The sequence below is a fragment of the Hyla sarda genome, chromosome 2 (genome assembly GCF_029499605.1).
Source record: "Hyla sarda isolate aHylSar1 chromosome 2, aHylSar1.hap1, whole genome shotgun sequence".
In the NCBI taxonomy this organism is placed as follows: Eukaryota; Metazoa; Chordata; class Amphibia; order Anura; family Hylidae; genus Hyla; species Hyla sarda.
In genome coordinates this window covers 502,663,979-502,681,945 of record NC_079190.1, presented here as the reverse complement: position 1 = coordinate 502,681,945, position 17,967 = coordinate 502,663,979, and the positions used below count along the sequence as shown (strand labels likewise).

Sequence of the window (17,967 nt, the reverse complement as noted above, 5' to 3'; positions counted from 1 at the left end):
CTCCACGATTGACTATACACGTGCGGATTTCTCTACCCGCTAATACTAATACTTCCTACTCCGCTGTGGCCTTCCTGGACTCTGGTTCTGCAGGAAATTTCATCAAATCCTCTTTCATCAACAGATATAATATTCCTGTTACCCGTCTCGTCAAACCTCTCTTCATTTCGTCAGTGAATGGAGAAAGACTTGTCTGCACCGTGCATTACCGCACTGAACATATGCTCATGAGCATTGGAGTACTCCATCATGAAAATATAGAATTTTTTGTGTTACCCAACTGTACCTCTGAAATTCTTCTTGGCTTGCCCTGGCTCCAGCGTCATGCACCTACCTTCGACTGGGCCACTCGGAACATTAAAAGTTGGGGATCTTCCTGCCACAAACTATGTCTCAAGCCTGTTCCTACCACCCGAGTCTCCGACGATACATCATTGACAGGTCTTCCTAAGGCCTATTGTTACGCCGAGCGCTCCGGGTCCCCGCTCCTCCCCGGAACGCTCGCAGCGTTCTCTCATTCGCAGCGCCCCGGTCAGACCTGCTGACCGTGTGCGCTGCGATATTACTCCCAGCCGGGATGCGATTCACGATGCGGGACGCGCCCGCTCGCGATGCGCATCTCGGCTCCCGTACCTGACCCGTTCCCCGTCTGTGTTGTCCCGGCGTGCGCGGCCCCGCTCCTTAGGGCGCGCGCGCGCCGGGTCTCTGCGATTTAAAGGGCCGCTGCGCCACTGATTGGCGCAGCAGGCCTAATCAGTATTCTCACCTGTGCACTTCCTACTTATCCTCACTTCCCCTGCACTCCCTCGCCGGATCTTGTTGCCATTGTGCCAGTGAAAGCGTTCCCTTGTGTGTTCCTAGCCTGTGTTCCAGACCTCCTGCCGTTGCCCCCGACTACGATCCTTGCTGCCTGCCCTGACCTTCTGCTACGTCCGACCTTGCTCTTGTCTACTCCCTTGTACCGCGCCTATCTTCAGCAGTCAGAGAGGTTGAGCCATTGCTGGTGGATACGACCTGGTTGCTACCGCCGCTGCAAGACCATCCCGCTTTGCGGCGGGCTCTGGTGAATACCAGTAGCAACTTAGAACCGGTCGACCAACACGGTCCACGCCAATCCCTCTCTGGCACAGAGGATCCACCTCCAGCCAGCCGAATCGTGACACCTATCAGGACTATTCTGAAGTTTTTTGCAAAAAGCAAGCAGAGGTCTTACCCACACACAGACCGCCCTATTGACTTGCTTCCTGGTACTACACCACCCCGTGGCAGGATTTACCCACTCTCCGCTCTGGAAACGCAAGCCATGACTGAATACTTTCAGGAAAACCTAAAAAGAGGTTTTATCCAGAAATCTTCTTCTCCAGCCCGAACTGGATTCTTCTTCGTTGCCAAAAAAGACAGATCCCTACGCCCCTGTATAGACTACCGCGGTCTTAATAAAATCACAGTAAAAAAACATTATCCTCTGCCACTCATCTCTGAACTCTTTGACCGATTGCGAGGAGCAAAAATTTTCACCAAACTTGACCTAAGGGGCGCATATAACCTCATTTGGATTTGCGAAGGTGATGAGTGGAAAACCGCATTTAACACTAGAGATGGACACTTTGAATATCTCGTTATTGCTCTTTGCAATTCCCCTGCAGATTTTCAAGATTTTGTTGATGACATTTTTCGGGACTTGCTGTATTCCTGTGTGGTGGTCTATCTTGATGACATCCTCATTTTTTCCCCCAACCTAGACGAACACCGCCTTCATATCCGTCAAGTGCTTCAGCGCCTACGCAAAAATCAACTTTATACCAAAATTGAAAAATGTCTCTTTGAGCGCAGGAGTCTACCCTTCCTGGGATACATAGTGTCCGGTCAAGGCCTTCAAATGGACCCTGACAAGCTATCAGCGGTAATAGATTGGCCATGTCCCACTGGTCTACGAGCTATCTCACGATTTCTTGGCTTTGCTAATTATTACCGACAATTCATTCCCCACTTCTCTACCATTGTTGCTCCTATTGTAGCGTTGACCAAGAAAAATGCTAATCTAAAATCCTGGCCACCGCAGGCGGAGGAAGCCTTTAAGCACCTAAAAACCACATTCGCCTCTGCACCAGTCTTGTCCAGGCCAGATCCTCTCAAGCCTTTCTTTCTAGAGGTGAACGCCTCCTCAGTTGGAGCCGGAGCTGTCCTTCTTCAAAAAACCGCTAAGGGAAAAAACTTCACTTGTGGATTTTTCTCCAAAACCTTTTCTCCTCCTGAAAAAACTATTCTATAGGCGTCCATGAATTATTGGCCATTAAGTTGGCACTTGAAGAGTGGAGACATCTACTGGAAGGGTCCATTCATCCCATCACCATCTACATGGACCACAAAAATTTGCTGTATCTTCAGTCCGCCCTGCGTTTAAATCCTCGCCAGGTTAGATGGTCGTTGTTTTTTGCCCGTTTCAATTTTCAGATTCCTTTTCACCCTGCAGACAAGAATGTCATGGCTGATGCTCTACCACGTTCCACCGATGCCTCAGAATCCAAAGCTCTTCCTCAGCACATCACACCTCCAGAGTGTCTGATCTCCTCTGCTCCTGCTTCTCTGGCGCCAATTCCTCCGGGAAAACTTATGTTCCTCCATGTCTTCACCTCCAAACTCTCAAATGGGGTCATTCCTCCCACCTGACTGGTCATGCTGGTATCAAAAAGTCCATACAGTTAATTGCCAGACACTATTGGTGGTCCTCCCTGGAGAAAGATGTGACGGATTTTGTGCGGGCCTGTACAGTGTGTGCACATGTCAAGAATCCACGCCAGTAGCCTGCTGGTCTTCCCCTTCCTCTATAAACGTGACCAGCAGCAAATGCACAATAGTAACTGTATTATATCATTAGGACATCATGGATGTCTGAAAATTATCAGGGATACTAAAGTGACTACGGCTTCATATATGATCTCCACAAGACAAGGTAATCAAAAAAAGCGCAAAGGAGTCATTTAATTGAAATATAAAATATATATAATTTTATTGATACATATTAAAAACATGCAATTCATAAAAAATGGGTGGGGGGGGGGAGAGAAACTACAACCACTGGGGAAGGTTGAACAAAAAGGGGCGACACTACCTGCTTGTGCATCAATTCATAACAATAGATAATGTGTATAATTGGTAAGCAAATTTAAAGTGCATGATAGGGGCTTGCAACAGCTTCCATAAAGTGCATTAACATAAATAAATACCAGCATACATACCAAAGTGCAAATGTAGAAGTATAATGGCAAAACCAAGCAGGAGTGACGCCTGCGCCTTCATCTCATGGCAACACTGTTATTTTGGTGGTTGTTGATCGCTTTTCCAAAATGGCTCATTTTGTCCTGCTTCCAGGCCTTCCTTCTGCGCCTCAATTGGCAAAAAAAAATTTCTCCAAATTTTTCGTTTCCATGGGCTTCCCACGCATATTGTCTCTGATAGAGGCGTTCAATTTGTCTCAAAATTTTGGAGGGCACTTTGCAGTCAATTAAAAATCAAATAAAATTTTTCTTCTGCTTATCATCCGCAATCCAATGGACAAGTGGAAAGAGTGAACCAGATTATTGGTGACTACTTGCGACATTTTGTTTCCTCCCGCCAAGATGATTGGGTCGACCTTCTGCCCTGGGCTGAATTCTCGTACAACTTTAAAAATTCTGAATCTTCCTCCAAATCTCCATTTTTTGTGGTGTACGGCCGTCATCCGCTTCCACCCCTCCCCATTCCCACTTAATCTGGAGTCCCTGCCATAGATGAATTGACACAAAACTTCTCCTCTATCTGAAAGGAGACTCAAAAATCACTCCTACTGGCCTCATCTCGCATGAAGAGACATGCTGATAAAAAGAGAAGAATTCCTCCTGTCTTTGCCTCCGGTGACAAAGTGTGGCTCTCTGCCAAATACATCCGTTTCCGTGTCCCTAACTACAAGCTTGGTCCTCGGTACCTCGGGCCATTTAAAATAAAAAATCAAATCAGTTCCATCTTCCTTCTTCTCTTCGTATTCCTAACTCTTTCCATGTTTCTCTTCTCACACCTCTCATACTTAACCGTTATTTTCCCAAGGTCACTGTTCCTGCTCCTGTTTCTGGCTCCTCTGATGTCTTCCCTGTCAAAGAGATCCTCGCCTCCAAGGTTGTCCGAGGTAAAATATTTTTTATAGTTGATAGTCCTGGGAACCTGAAGTAAATTTTTTTGATAAAGAGCTCGTCCGTAGATTCCTGGGCTCCAAAAGGAGGGGGAGACCTAAGGGGGGGGGGGTACTGTAATGCCGAGCACTCCGGGTCCCCGTTCCTCCCCGGAGCGCTCGCGGCGTTCTTCTGCCTGCAGCGCCCCGAGCAGTGCCGCTGTCCAGAAGCGCTGCTCTAATGGCCCGCGGGTCGCATCCCGATCCACTCCCCGGCCCCGTCCTCCTTCAGCTCTGTCCTGGCATGCTCTCTAGGGCCCGCGCGTGCCGGCTCTATAAAATTTAAAGGGCCAGTGCACCACTAATTGGTGCCTGGCCAAATCAATGTATTTCCACCAAACACTATTTAAAACTACTTCACCTTCCTGTCCCTGACGGATCTTGTTGCCCTAGTGCCCTGAGAAAGCGTTTTGTGTGTTCCCTAGCCTGTTTATCCAGACCCTTGCCGTTGCCCCTGACTACGAACCGTTGCCGCCTGCCTTGACCTCTTGCTACGTCTGACCTTGCCTTCGCCTTGTCCTTGTCTCAGCTGTCAGTGAGGTCTAGTTGCTATCGGGTGTAACGACCTGAGGGTTACCTGCCGCAGCAAGTCCATCCAGCTTTGCGGCGGGCTCTGGTGAAAACCAGTAACCCCTTAGATTCCGTTCCCCTGGTACGGCCTACACCATCGCCTCACTGATACAGAGGATACACTCCCGTGTCCTCCCTGCACACCAGTCCGGATCCTGACAATAATGTTATAATACTTTCTTCTCTTATGATCATGTATGTGAAGGGTGAACATGCTTTCCAATCCTATTGGTAGGAGATCATGTGATCTTTATATACACAGTTTTTAGTATGACTAAGGGTGATATGAACGCCTGAAACGCGTCACTTAATCTCCCTGACCTCTGTTCTGTGATTTTAATGTAATGGAATAAAGAATCTTGGATTTCATCCTACATCTCTACTCGATCTTCTTGTTCTTATATAGAATCTGTTCCATGTGACTTGTAAGTATCTAATATGATGTTAGTATTCAAGAGGGGATCAAACATATAAGTCTGGACACTATAGGCCTTTAGGTGTAACCTCTCTTCTGGGTAAAATCTTTGAAGGTTTTCTAAGAGGTTCTATCCTGAGGAATCTCAGTGACAATAACCTTATCACTGATATTGGTGTATGAGGGATCGGTCCTGTCAATCCAATCTGATCACATTCAATGAGCAGGGCCGTTCTAATTGTCTTTGAGTCTGTGAGATAGAAATGGTTTAAAAATATGGGAAAATATGTGTTAATAACTGACTATAAGAAACAGTGAGGGTGTATTAATCCCTTTCTACCCCATCATGTACTATAATGATATGGCGGTATTAAGGGTGCATGGAGCGGACTTAGGAGCTGAGTCTTCTCTATACATGGTGGGTGCTGGATGTGTAAGGACTTGTTCACTTCATGATTTGCCCTTATGTAACATGTATACATTGGTATCTTATCAAATTTAGATGACAATATATATATATATATATATATATATATATATATTTATATACAGGTACTGACATGGCCCTATTCACTTTAATAGCCCAAACTAGTGACCAAGTATTGGCCATTTCCTTCATATACATGAGTTTTTACCAGTACTTAAAATTGTATCAGACTACACTTCTGGTAAATACATGTATATGTGTGGGAAATGGGCTGAACATAGTCACCTGTCCTGAGATATAGAAGGTGATTTATCAAGCTCTGTAGTAGATTTTGTTTGCGTAAAAAGCACATTTCTGTTAATCTGCTCACGTAGTAATTATTATTTTTTTTTTACTTTGCAGTGGTCATGCATTTATCAGATGCAATAGTCACTTTTTATGAAGAAGTCGCATCTCCATGTAAAAGTTGCACATGTATTCCAGGTCCAACCTGGCTTACAGAAAGTGCATATGTCTGCAGAAAAGGACATTAACATCCACTTTAACAACTGTTCTTGTTCTGCATCATGAAACAAAGCTACTACATTAATGTTAATGTAGAAAAAATGTATAATATAACTAATAACTCTTAATTTTAAGGTTGAAAATACACACTGCACACCTTGTTAATTTTAGGACACGTACAAGCTGGCGTAACCTCTAAATCTTAACCTCTTAAGGACATAGGACGTTCTCTAACGTCCTCACTACCTGGGCTTTAATGCCCAAGGACGTTAGAGAACGTCCTGTTGTATTTCCGGTCTCTGCCGCTCGACGTGCAGAGATCGGAACTGGATGCCTGCTGAAATCCTTCAGCAGGCATCCAGGGCAAACGCCGAGGGGGGCCATGTAGGCCCCCCATGTCGGCGATCGCGGCAAATCGCAAGGGAAATCGCCCTTGCGATCTGCGGCGATACCGGGCTGATCGGGTCTCTGGGACCCGACCGCCCGGTAATTTCGCATGATCCCGGCTGTCACAGACAGCCAGGACCATGCTGAAGTATCGGAGCGAGGTGGCAAGCCGGCCACCTCTTCCGATCTCCTGCGATCTGTCGGTTAACTAACCGACCAATCGCAGGAGGAGGGGCGGTTACTTCCTCCCGTCCTGCCCGGCCCCTTGAAGTCTGGAGAGGACGGGAGGAAGACCGGAGGACGCGGCGGGGGACGGGGGAGTGCTGGGGACCAGCCCCGGTACTTACCTCGTCCCTGAAGACCCGGATCCCGGCGATGAAGACGGCGGCGGCGGCGACAGGTGAGTGTATCTTCAGCCGCGGTCGGGCCCTTTACAACAATGCACGTCGCCGTAAAGCGACATGCATTGCTGTATTGGGACCCTGTAAACTACAACTCCCAGCATGCCCAGACAGCCCTTGGCATCTGGGCATGCTGGGAGTTGCAGTTTTGCAACATCTGGAGGTCCACAGTTTGGAGACCACTGTGCCCTTCCAGATCTTGCAAAACTACACATCCTCAGCATGCCCTTACTGTCCAGGCATGCTGGGAGTTGTAGTTCTGTAACATCTGGCCCTTCAGATGTTGCAGAACTACAACTCCCAGCATGCCTGGACAGTTTTGGCATACTGGGAGTTGTAGTTTTGCAACATCTGGAAGGGCACAGATTGGGAACCACTGTATTAGTGGTCTGCAAACTGTAGTCCCCAGATGTTGCAAAACTACAACTCCAAGCATGCTGGGAGTTGTAGTTCGGCAACATCTGGCTCTAAAGATGTTGCCGAACTACTACTCCCAGCATGTGTGAGAATGCTGGGAGTTGTGGTTTTGCAACAACTGGAGGCACACTGGTTGGGAAACATTGTCTGTTTCCTAACTCAGTGTTTCCCAACCGTGTGCCTCCAGCTGTTGCAAAACTATAACTACCAGCATGCAATGATAGACTGTGCATGCTGGGAGTTGTAGTTTTGTAACAGCTGGAGGTCCCCCCCCCTGTGAATGTACAGGGTACATTCACATGGGCAGGGGGCTTACAGTGAGTATCAGGCTGCAAGTTTGCGATGCAGCAAATTTTGCGCGGCAGCTCAAACTCGCAGCGGTAACTCGCTGTAATCCCCCGCCCGTGTGACTGTACCCTAAAAACACTACACTACACTAACACAAAATAAAATAAAAAGTAAAAAACACTACATATACACATACCCCTACACAGCCCCCCTCCCAATAAAAATGAAAAACGTCCGGTACGCCACTGTTTCCAAAATGGAGCCTCCAGCTGTTGCAAAACAACAACTCCCAGTATTGCTGGACAGCCGTTGACTGTCCAAGCATGCTGGGAGTTTTGCAACAGCTGGAGGCACCCTGTTTGGGAATCACTGGCATAGAATACCCCTATGTCCACCCCTATGCAAGTCCCTAATTCAGGCCTCAAATGCGCATGGGGCTCTCACTTTGGAGCCCTGTCGTATTTCAAGGCAACAGTTTAGGGTGACATATGGGGTATCGCCGTACTCGGGAGAAATTGTGTTACAAATTTTGGGGGGATTTTTCTCCTTTAACCCCTTATGAAAAGGTGAAGTTGGGGTCTACAACAGCGTGTTAGTGTAAAAAAAAAATTTTTTTACACTAACACGCTGGTGTTGCCCTTTACTTTTCATTTTGACAAGAGGTAAAAGGGAAAAATGCCCCCCAAAATTTGTAATGCAATTTCTCCCGAGTACGGAAATACCCCATATGTGGGCGCAAACTTCTCTGGGGGCGCACAACAAGGCTCAGAAGGGAGAGTGCACCATGTACATTTGAGGTGATTTGCACAGGGGTGGCTGATTGTTACAGCAGTTTTGACAAACGCAAAAAAAAAAAAACCCCACATGTGACCCCATTTCGGAAACTACACCCCTCACGGAATATAATGAGGGGTGAAGTGAGAATTTACACCCCACAGGTGTCTGACAGATCTTTGGAAGAGTGGGCTGTGCAAATTAAAAATTTTGTACAGCCCACTGTTCCAAAGTTCTGACAGACACCAGTGGGGGGTAAATGCTCACTGTACACCTTGTTACGTTCCTCAAGGGGTCTAGTTTCCAAAATGGTATGCCATGTGGGGGTTATTTTGCTGTCCTGGCACCATAGGGGCTTCCTAAATGCGACATGCCCCCCGAGCAAAATTTGCTCTCCAAAAGCCAAATATGACTCCTTCTCTTCTGAGCATTGTAGTTCGCCCGTAGTGCACTTCAGGTCCACTTATGGGGTACCTTCATACTCAGAAGAGATGGGGTTACAAATTTTGGGGGGGTATTTTCTGCTATTAACCCTTGCAAAAATGTGAAATTTGGGGGGAAACACACATTTTAGTGAAAAAAAATATATATTTTTTTACATATGCAAAAGTTGTGAAACCCCTGTGGGGTATTAAGGCTCACTTTATTCCTTGTTACGTTCCTCAAGGGGTCTAGTTTCCAAAATGGTATGCCATGTGGGGGTTATTTTGCTGTCCTGGCACCATAGGGGCTTCCTAAATGCGACATGCCCCCCGAGCAAAATTTGCTCTCCAAAAGCCAAATATGACTCCTTCTCTTCTGAGCATTGTAGTTCGCCCGTAGTGCACTTCAGGTCCACTTATGGGGTACCTCCATACTCAGAAGAGATGGGGTTACAAATTTTGGGGGGTATTTTCTGCTATTAACCCTTGCAAAAATGTGAAATTTGGGGGGAAACACACATTTTAGTGAAAACATTTTTTTTTTTTTTTACAGATGCAAAAGTCGTGAAACACCTGTGGGGTATTAAGGTTCACTTTACCCCTTGTTACGTTTCCCAAGGGGTCTAGTTTCCAAAATGGTATGCCATGTGGGGATTTTTTGCTGTTCTGGTACCATAGGGTCTTCCTAAATGCAACATGCCCCCCAAAAACCATTTCAGAAAAACGTACTCTCCAAAATTCCCTTGTCGCTCCTTCGCTTCTGAGCCCTCTACTGCGCCTGCCGAACACTTTACATAGACATATGAGGTATGTGCTTACTCGAGAGAAATTGGGCTACAAATATAAGTATACATTTTCTCTTTTTACCCCTTGTAAAAATTCAAAAATTGGGTCTACAAGAACATGCGAGTGTAAAAAATGAAGATGGTGAATTTTCTCCTTCACTTTGCTGCTATTCCTGTGAAACACCTAAAGGGTTAAAACGCTGACTGAATGTCATTTTGAATACTTTGGGGGGTGCAGTTTTTATAATGGGGTCATTTGTGGGGTATTTCTAATATGAAGACCCTTCAAATCCACTTCAAACCTGAACTTGTCCCTGAAAAATAGTGAGTTTGAAAATTTTGTGAAAAATTGGAAAATTGCTGCTGAACTTTGAAGCCCTCTGGTGTCTTCCAAAAGTAAAAACTCATTAATTTTATGATGCAAACATAAAGTACACATATTGTATTTGTGAATAAAAAATTTTTTTATTTGGAATATCCATTTTCCTTACAAGCAGAGAGCTTCAAAGTTCGAAAAATGCAAAATTTTCAATTTTTTCAGCAAATTTAGAAATTTTTCACTATGAAACGATGCAAGTATCGACAAAATTTTACCAATAACATAAAGTAGAATATGTCACGAAAAAACAATTTCGGAATCAGAATGATAGGTAAAAGCATTCCAGAGTTATTAATGTTTAAAGTGACAGTGGTCAGATGTTCAAAAAACGCTCCGGTCCTAAGGTGTAAAATGGCCTGGTCCTTAAGGGGTTAAATGAATGTGTTAAAATAGAATAAGGCACAAAATAATTGTGTAAGAATTTTTACAGACTACGTAAATAACCCATATGTGGCACTAAAATTTTTCCTTAAAAAAAAGAAACATCCATAGTAATACAGATTCATGCAAATTTGGGGTGGGTAACATACCAAACAGTTTTTTTATTTTTTTGTGGCTTCACTGTTGTTTGTGCCTCTTTGCGCTGTCTTCCTTCCTGACGTAAACTCCGGCCTCAGCGCAGCGACGTAAAACTCCGCCCACAGACATCACAAAATCCGGGCTCAAAATTAAACAAAAAAGCCTCCAGAGTACGAATATTCAGGGTGCAGCATAGTATGTTTTTAAATTTTTTTTTTATTTCTGAGGAGGGTGGATGGATTGTTGTGGGATAGTTAAAGTGCAGCTATTTAATGCCAGGCAGGTCAGTCAGGGAGTCACATGATGTGGTACGCCCCCCCCCCCTCCCCGTCACTCTCTAGCAATGCTACTGGTAATAAAGAATAAATAAAGAACTTCAGCTATTAACATAAGGGAAAAAGTTTCTGCTTTAAAAAATGCTTTTGTAAGTGGGTTTCCCGAGTTTTGCTTACGTATGATTTATTTATCCAGGTCGTGTGACTATTTGATAAATAGGTCTCATGTAAGCAAAAGTAAGTTAAAAAAAATTGTCATATAAAAGCCATATGTTTGATAAGAATGATAAATCTCCTTCATAGAGATTTTATTATCTGACCACAAATCTGCACATTTCCTCCAAATACCAACCGGGCAATAAGTTTATTTTAGTGAATCATAAGCTCAGGGGGTGTGAATGTGAGGTCAATGTAAATCTCCATAATATTCACCCCCCGGAGCCTGAGATTCACTCCCCCTTGTATAAGAAAGATACCGGAAAAGTTTGTTTTCTTTATATTCTGTAAGTACCTAGAAATAAGTGATCCTGTTATCTACATGTGTTGACTGTATTGTGTTTCACTCATTGTATTGATTTTAACATTGATCTCACACAGGAGAGAAGCCATTTTCATGTCCGGAATGTGGAAAATATTTTAGTAAGAAATCACATCTTGTAACTCATGAGAGAACTCACACAGGAGAGAAGCCATTTTCATGTTCGGAATGTGTGAAGAGTTTTACACAAAAAGCAAATCTTGTCCATCATATGAGAACTCACACAGGAGAGAAGCCATTTTCATGTCCGGAATGTGTGAAGTGTTTAAGTCAAAAATCAAATCTTGTGGAACATATGAGAAGTCACACAGGAGAGAAGACATTTTTTGTGCTTGGAATGTAGTAACTGTTTTACTACGAAATCACATCTTGTTATTCATCAGAGAACTCACACAGGAGAGAAGCCATGTTCATGCTTGGTATGTGGAAATATTTTAGGCTGAAATCACATGTTTTTAAACATCAGATGATTCACATAGGAGAGAAACCATTTTCATGTCCTGAATGTGCAAAGTGTTTTACTATTAAAACAAGTCTTGAGGGACATCTGAGAAGTCACACAGGAGAGAAGCCATTGTCATATATAGTATGTGGCTAATGTGTTAACCAAATATCAAATTTGTGGATCATCTAAGAACTCAGACAAAGGAGAAGTTATTTTCATGTATAAAATGTGTAAAATATTTTTGTCTGAAATAAAATCTTGTTCACCATCTCAGTCTATCTATGTGGGAAAGGTTTGTGAAACATCTGAGAACTCACACAGGGAAGAATCAATAGTCCTGTGCAGTATCCTGTAAATGTTTTATCCAGAAATCTGGTGTTGTGGAAGATGTGAGAGCTGACTGAGGAGAGAAGTCATTAGAATGTTCAGACTGTAGGAAATGTGTCCGGTGCACATTGTAGGACCTGATGTTTCAGGACGTCTTCTAAGTTATAGTGTCTCTGGAATGTTCTTCTCCTGTCTGATGGTCAGATAGGACATGGAGATGACCAATCTGTGCACGAGTCCTATTAATTCCATTGGATGTGTGTAGGAAACCCGCTGGACGTCACATGCTCGCCTCAGTAACTGTACTGCCCAACAGGGACTTGTGTCCTTCCACCCCCAATCTGAAGATCAGGGGGGAGATCACCATTATAGGGACACTAGAAATGCCCGGCTACAATACTGAAAACCATTACTGCTATTTCCACATCCAACTGGGTTTGGACTAAATGGACTGTATCCCAAAGTTCTTCTATGTGAGAATAAAGTATGAAGACTTCTCTTTGTTTCTTCTATTCTTTTTGTATCTGGAGAATTCAGACATTATTCTTTATACAGCACAGAAGAGACATCCTGTGGGACATGACTTTTCTGGACATGGGTTTTATCAAAAAATAACAACAATATCAACCAAAGTTTGTAATAGTCCCAGAAAGGGTGGAGCCTGTCTACAGGTGGGTGGGACTTCCAGCTGTTTCAAAGGTGGGGCTTCAATGACCAAGGATTTTTTTTTTAATCAACTGGTGCCAGAAAGTTAAACAGATTTGTAAATTATTTCAATTGAAAAATCTTAATCCTTCCAGTACTCATCAGCAGCTGTACACTACAGAGGAAGTTCTTTTTGAATTTCTTTTCTGTCTGACCACCTCTCTGCTGACACCTGCTGACAGTTTTTCAGGGGAGGATAGGTTTGCTATGGGGGTTTGCTCCTGCTCTGGACAGTTCCTGACATGGATAGAGGTGTCAGCAGAGAGTGCTGTGGTCAGACTGGAAAAAAAACTACACAACTTCCTCTGGAGCATACAACAGCTGATAAGTACTAGAAGGATTAACATTTTTAAATAGAAGTCATTTCCAAATCTGTTTAACTGTTTAACTGAAATTGTTTTCCACTGGAGTACCCCTTTAACCCCACTCTGCTTATAAGGAAAATGGATATTCAAAATAAATTATATATTGATTCACAAATACAGTATGTCTGCTTTATATTTGCACCATAAAGTTGAGATGTTTTTACTTTTGGAAGACACCAGAGGGCTTCAAAGTTCAGCAGCAATTTTCCATTTTTTCCCAAAATTTTCAAAAATCGAAATTTTTCAGGGACCAGTTCAGTTTTGAAGTGGATTTGAAGCGCCTTCATATTAGAAATACCCCACATATGACCCTATTATAAAAACTGCACCCCTCAAAGTATTCAAAATGACATTCAGTAAGTGTGTTAACCCTTTATGTGTTCGACAAGAATAGCAGCAAAGTGAAGGAGAAAATTCAAAATCTTCATTTTTTTACACTGGTGTGTTCTTGTAGACCCAGTTTTTGAATTTTTACAAGGGGTAAAAGGAAAGAAATCTTCCTAAAATTTGAAACCCAATTTCTTTCGAATAAGGAAATACCTCAAATGTGAATGTAAAGTGTTCGGCGGGCACAGTAGAGGGCTCAGAAGGGAAGGAGCGACAGTGGGATTTTGGAGATTGAGTCTTTCTGAACTGGTTTTTGTGGAGCATGTGACATTTAAGAAGCCCCTATGTTGCTAGAAAAGCAAAAAAAAACAAAAAAAAAATAAACACATGGCATACCATTTAGGAAACTACACCCATCAAGGAACGTAACAAGGGGTCCAGTGAGCCTTAACACCTCACAGTTGTTTGACGACTTTTTGTTAAATTTGAATGTGTAAATTATTTTTTTTTCACTAAAATGCTAGTTTTCCCCAAACTTTTAATTTTTTTCAATGGGTAATAGGAGAAAATGCCCCCCAAAATGTGTAACACCATCTCTTCTGAGTATGGAAATACCCCATGTGTGGACGTCAAGTGCACTGCTGGCGCACTACAATGCTCAGAAGAGGAGTCACATTTGGCTTTTAGAAAGCAAATTTTGCTGAAATGGTTTTGGGGGGGCATGTCCCATTTAGGAAGCCCCTATGGTGCCAGGACAGCAAAAAAACAAACAAACACATGGCATACTATTTTGGAAACTACACCCCTCAATGAAAGTAACAAGTGGTAAAGTGAGCCTTAACACCTCACAGGTGTTTGATGACTTTTCGTTAAAGTTGGATGTGTAAATAATTTAATTTTTTCACTAAAATGCTGGTTTCCCCCCAAATTTTACATTTTTACAAGGGGTTATAGGAGAAAATTCCCTCCAAAATGTGTAACCCCATCTCTTCTGAGTATGGGAATACCCCATGTGCGGACTTCAAGTGTACTGTTGGCGCACTACAATGCTCAGAAGAAAAGGAGTCACATTTGCAAATTTTGTTGAAATGGGGGGGGGGGGGCATATAGCATTTAGAAAGCCCCTATGGTGCCAGAACAGCATAAAAAAAAACACATGGCATACTATTTTGGAAACTACACCCCTCAAGGAACGTAACAAGGGGTCCAGTGAGCCTTATCACCCCACAGGTGTTTGATGACTTTTTGTTAAAGTTGCATGTGTAAAGGATTTCTTTTTTTTTCCCCTAAAATGCTGGTTTTCCCCAAAATTTAGCATTTTTACAAGGGGTAATAGGAGAAAATGCCCCCAAAATGTGTAACCCCATCTCTTCTGAGTATGGAAATACCCCACGTGTGGACGTCAAGTGCTCTGCTGGCACACTACAATGCTCAGAAGAGAAGGAGTCACATTTGCTAATTTTGCTGAAATGGGGGGGGGGGGGCATGTCGCATTTAGGAAGCCCCTATGGTGCCAGAACAGCAAAAAAAAAAAAAAAAACACCCACATGTGACCCCCACCTTGAAAACTACACCCCTCAAGGCACATAACAAGGGGTACAGTGAGCCTTAACACCCCACAGGTGGGATGTGAAAAGGAAAATTTATTTTTTTTACACTAAAATGCTGGGGTTACCCCAAAATTTTCATTTTCACAAGTGGTAACAGGAGAAAATGTTACTGTATATTTGTGAATACATTTCTTTGGAGTTAGGACATACCTCATATTTGGCCCGAAAAACAGCGTGCACACCGGTCTCAGAGGTGCCGGAGATCAGTCAGGGTCCTTGAGCTTTGTATTTCTCCTATGGAGGAACAGTGGGACATTACATGGGGTAAATAACTGGGGTACACTAAATAACTAAAATGGGGTACAGTGGGACATAAAATGATAAAACAAGTTATGTTCCCAGAGTGATGACCCAGAGCATAGCCAAAACTTAAAAATATGCCCGCCCCAAACCCTATGCTCTGAATCATCATTCTGGGAATGTGATGTGTATGGCCGTCCCTAACCTGTTGCCTCAAATGTGCACCCCGCTCAGGTGGAGAGAGAGCGCTGCGCATTTGAGGCAACATAAAAAGTCCCTGATGATAGTGACTCAGTGACCCATGACCCATTTTTGGAAAAAATACCCCCAGAGGTCTTATCAGGTTTTTTTTTTTTTATGAAACTTTTTGGGGGGCAATTTAGTGGTTTTATAGTGTTAAAATTTGGAATGTACTCTGGACTTGGTACATTGGGGTCAAATTATGGAAAATTAAAATGAAAAGCGAAAAATTTAGTACTGCATGGAAGTGTGATACTCCCTGAAGCAGTTTTTAATGCAGAGGCCCGGATGATCAGGGCAAGTGTCACATTGAGTGGTGGTGTCCTTCCGAATCCCCCTCCTGTTACACACTCAGAATTTTTTCTGGGTTCGTCCCTTCTTTCCAGTGTGGGGGACCTCACCTGGACGATCCTGGCACCTATATTTTCAATTCCTTGGGAACTCCGGCCTGCTCTTTCCCGGTCAGCAAAGATCAGGACCTTTAGGACTTCTTCTTGGAACTGAAGGAATGTCCTTGTGTTGCCAGCGTACTGGGACAGTACAAAAGTGTTGTACATGGCAACCTATACCAAGTAGACCGCAACTTTTTTGTACCATACCCGTGTTTTCCGCATGGCATTGTATGGTTTGAGGACTTGATCAGAAAGATCAACTCCCCCAATGTGTGTGCGTGTGTGTGTGTGGGGGGGGGGGGGGGAGTATGTACTGTGTGCTTGGTGTGACTGTATTATATAACGGTTATATGGGGGGGGGGAAGCACTGCGGGCCAAAATAAAGGGGGGGGGGGGGGGGGAAATCGCAGCGCCCTGAACCCCTAATAGGAACTGGGTCACACAGAAAAAAAACTGCAGAGGACCCTTGGGGACCTATTAGGGGGTTTTTACTTTTTGCTTCTTTTTCTATTTTTTACTCCTACCTTTCCTTTTTGGGTTATCTGTCCCTGCTCTAAGGGGGATCTTCGGTCCTGGGGGGGCTCCGATCTTGCAGACCACTGACTGAACTCAGCCAGCGGCGGGAGCTGCGGGAGGATGCTGTTAACCCCTCCCATGCCAGCTGATATTGGCCAGATGATCATCCTGCCAATAGCAGCGATCCTGGGGGGGGGGGGGGTGACGAAATTGCCACCTCCCCATAGATACAGTGGGTGATAGGGGGTGTATCCTACACCTCCGATCACCATGTATCTCCAGGTCAGCGGGTCACAAGTCCCGCATCACCGGAATCGCAGCAAATCGAAAGTGTGATAACCCCCCCCTGGGCATTTGCGCGGGGTGCCTGTTGATCGATATCAGCATTCACCCCGGTCTGGTCCCCACCCGGCAAGCGTCAGGGACCGAAATTCCCACGGGCGTACAGGTACGCCCTGGGTCCTTAACCCCTTAAGGACGCAGGACGTAAATGTACGTCCTGGTGAGGTGGTACTTAACGCACCAGGACGTACATTTACGCCCTGAGCATAACCGCGGGCATCGGAGCGATGCCCGTGTCATGCGTGGCTGATCCCGGCTGCTGATCGCAGCCAGGGACCCGCCGGCAATGGCCGACACCCGCGATCTCGCGGGCGTCCGCCATTAACCCCTCAGGTGCCGGGATCAATACAGATCCCGGCATCTGTGGCAGTTCGCGATTAAAATGAACGATCGGATCGCCCGCAGCGCTGCTGCGGGGATCCGATCATTCATAACGCCGCACGGAGGTCCCCTCTCCTTCCTCCGTGCGGCTCCCGGCGTCTCCTGCTCTGGTCTGTGATCGAGCAGACCAGAGCAGGAGATGACCGATAATACTGATCTGTTCTATGTCCTATACATAGAACAGATCAGTATTAGCAATCATGGTATTGCTATGAATAGTCCCCTATGGGGACTATTCAAGTGTAAAAAAAAATGTAAAAAAATGTAAAAGTAAAAGTAAAAAAAAAGTGAAAAATCCCCTCCCCCAATAAAAAAGTAAAACGTCCGTTTTTTCCTATTTTACCCCCAAAAAGCGTAAAAAACATTTTTTATAGACATATTTGGTATCGCCGCGTGCGTAAATGTCCGAACTATTAAAATAAAATGTTAATGATCCCGTACGGTGAACGGAGTGAACGAAAAAAAAATTAAAAAGTCCAAAATTCCTACTTTTTTAATACATTTTATTAAAAAAAAAATTATAAAAAATGTATTAAAAGTTTTTTATATGCAAATGTGGTATCAAAAAAAAGTACAGATCATGGCGCAAAAAATGAGCCCCCATACCGCCGCTTATACGGAAAAATAAAAAAGTTATAGGTCATCAAAATAAAGGGATTATAAACGTACTAATTTGGTTAAAAAGTTTGTGATTTTTTTTAAGCGCAACAATAATATAAAAGTATATAATAATGGGTATCATTTTAATCGTATTGACCCCCAGAATAAAGAA

The 17,967-nt window shown here is 44.0% G+C and overlaps 1 protein-coding gene across 3 annotated transcripts in view; it reads left to right on the top strand.

Moving 5' to 3' along the window:
• Positions 1-12,879, top strand: part of LOC130357243 (gastrula zinc finger protein XlCGF8.2DB-like) — a 34,854-nt gene extending 21,975 nt beyond the window's left edge. For all 3 annotated transcript variants that reach the window (XR_008889155.1, XM_056559845.1, XM_056559844.1), the window contains one exon: positions 11,365-12,879. Coding sequence is in view for 2 of the 3 variants with exons in the window: in XM_056559845.1 (XP_056415820.1) it covers positions 11,365-11,648 (284 nt within the window). In the remaining variant the exon portion in view is untranslated. The remainder of the gene's footprint in view (positions 1-11,364) is intronic.
• Positions 12,880-17,967: the final 5,088 nt, after the last annotated feature.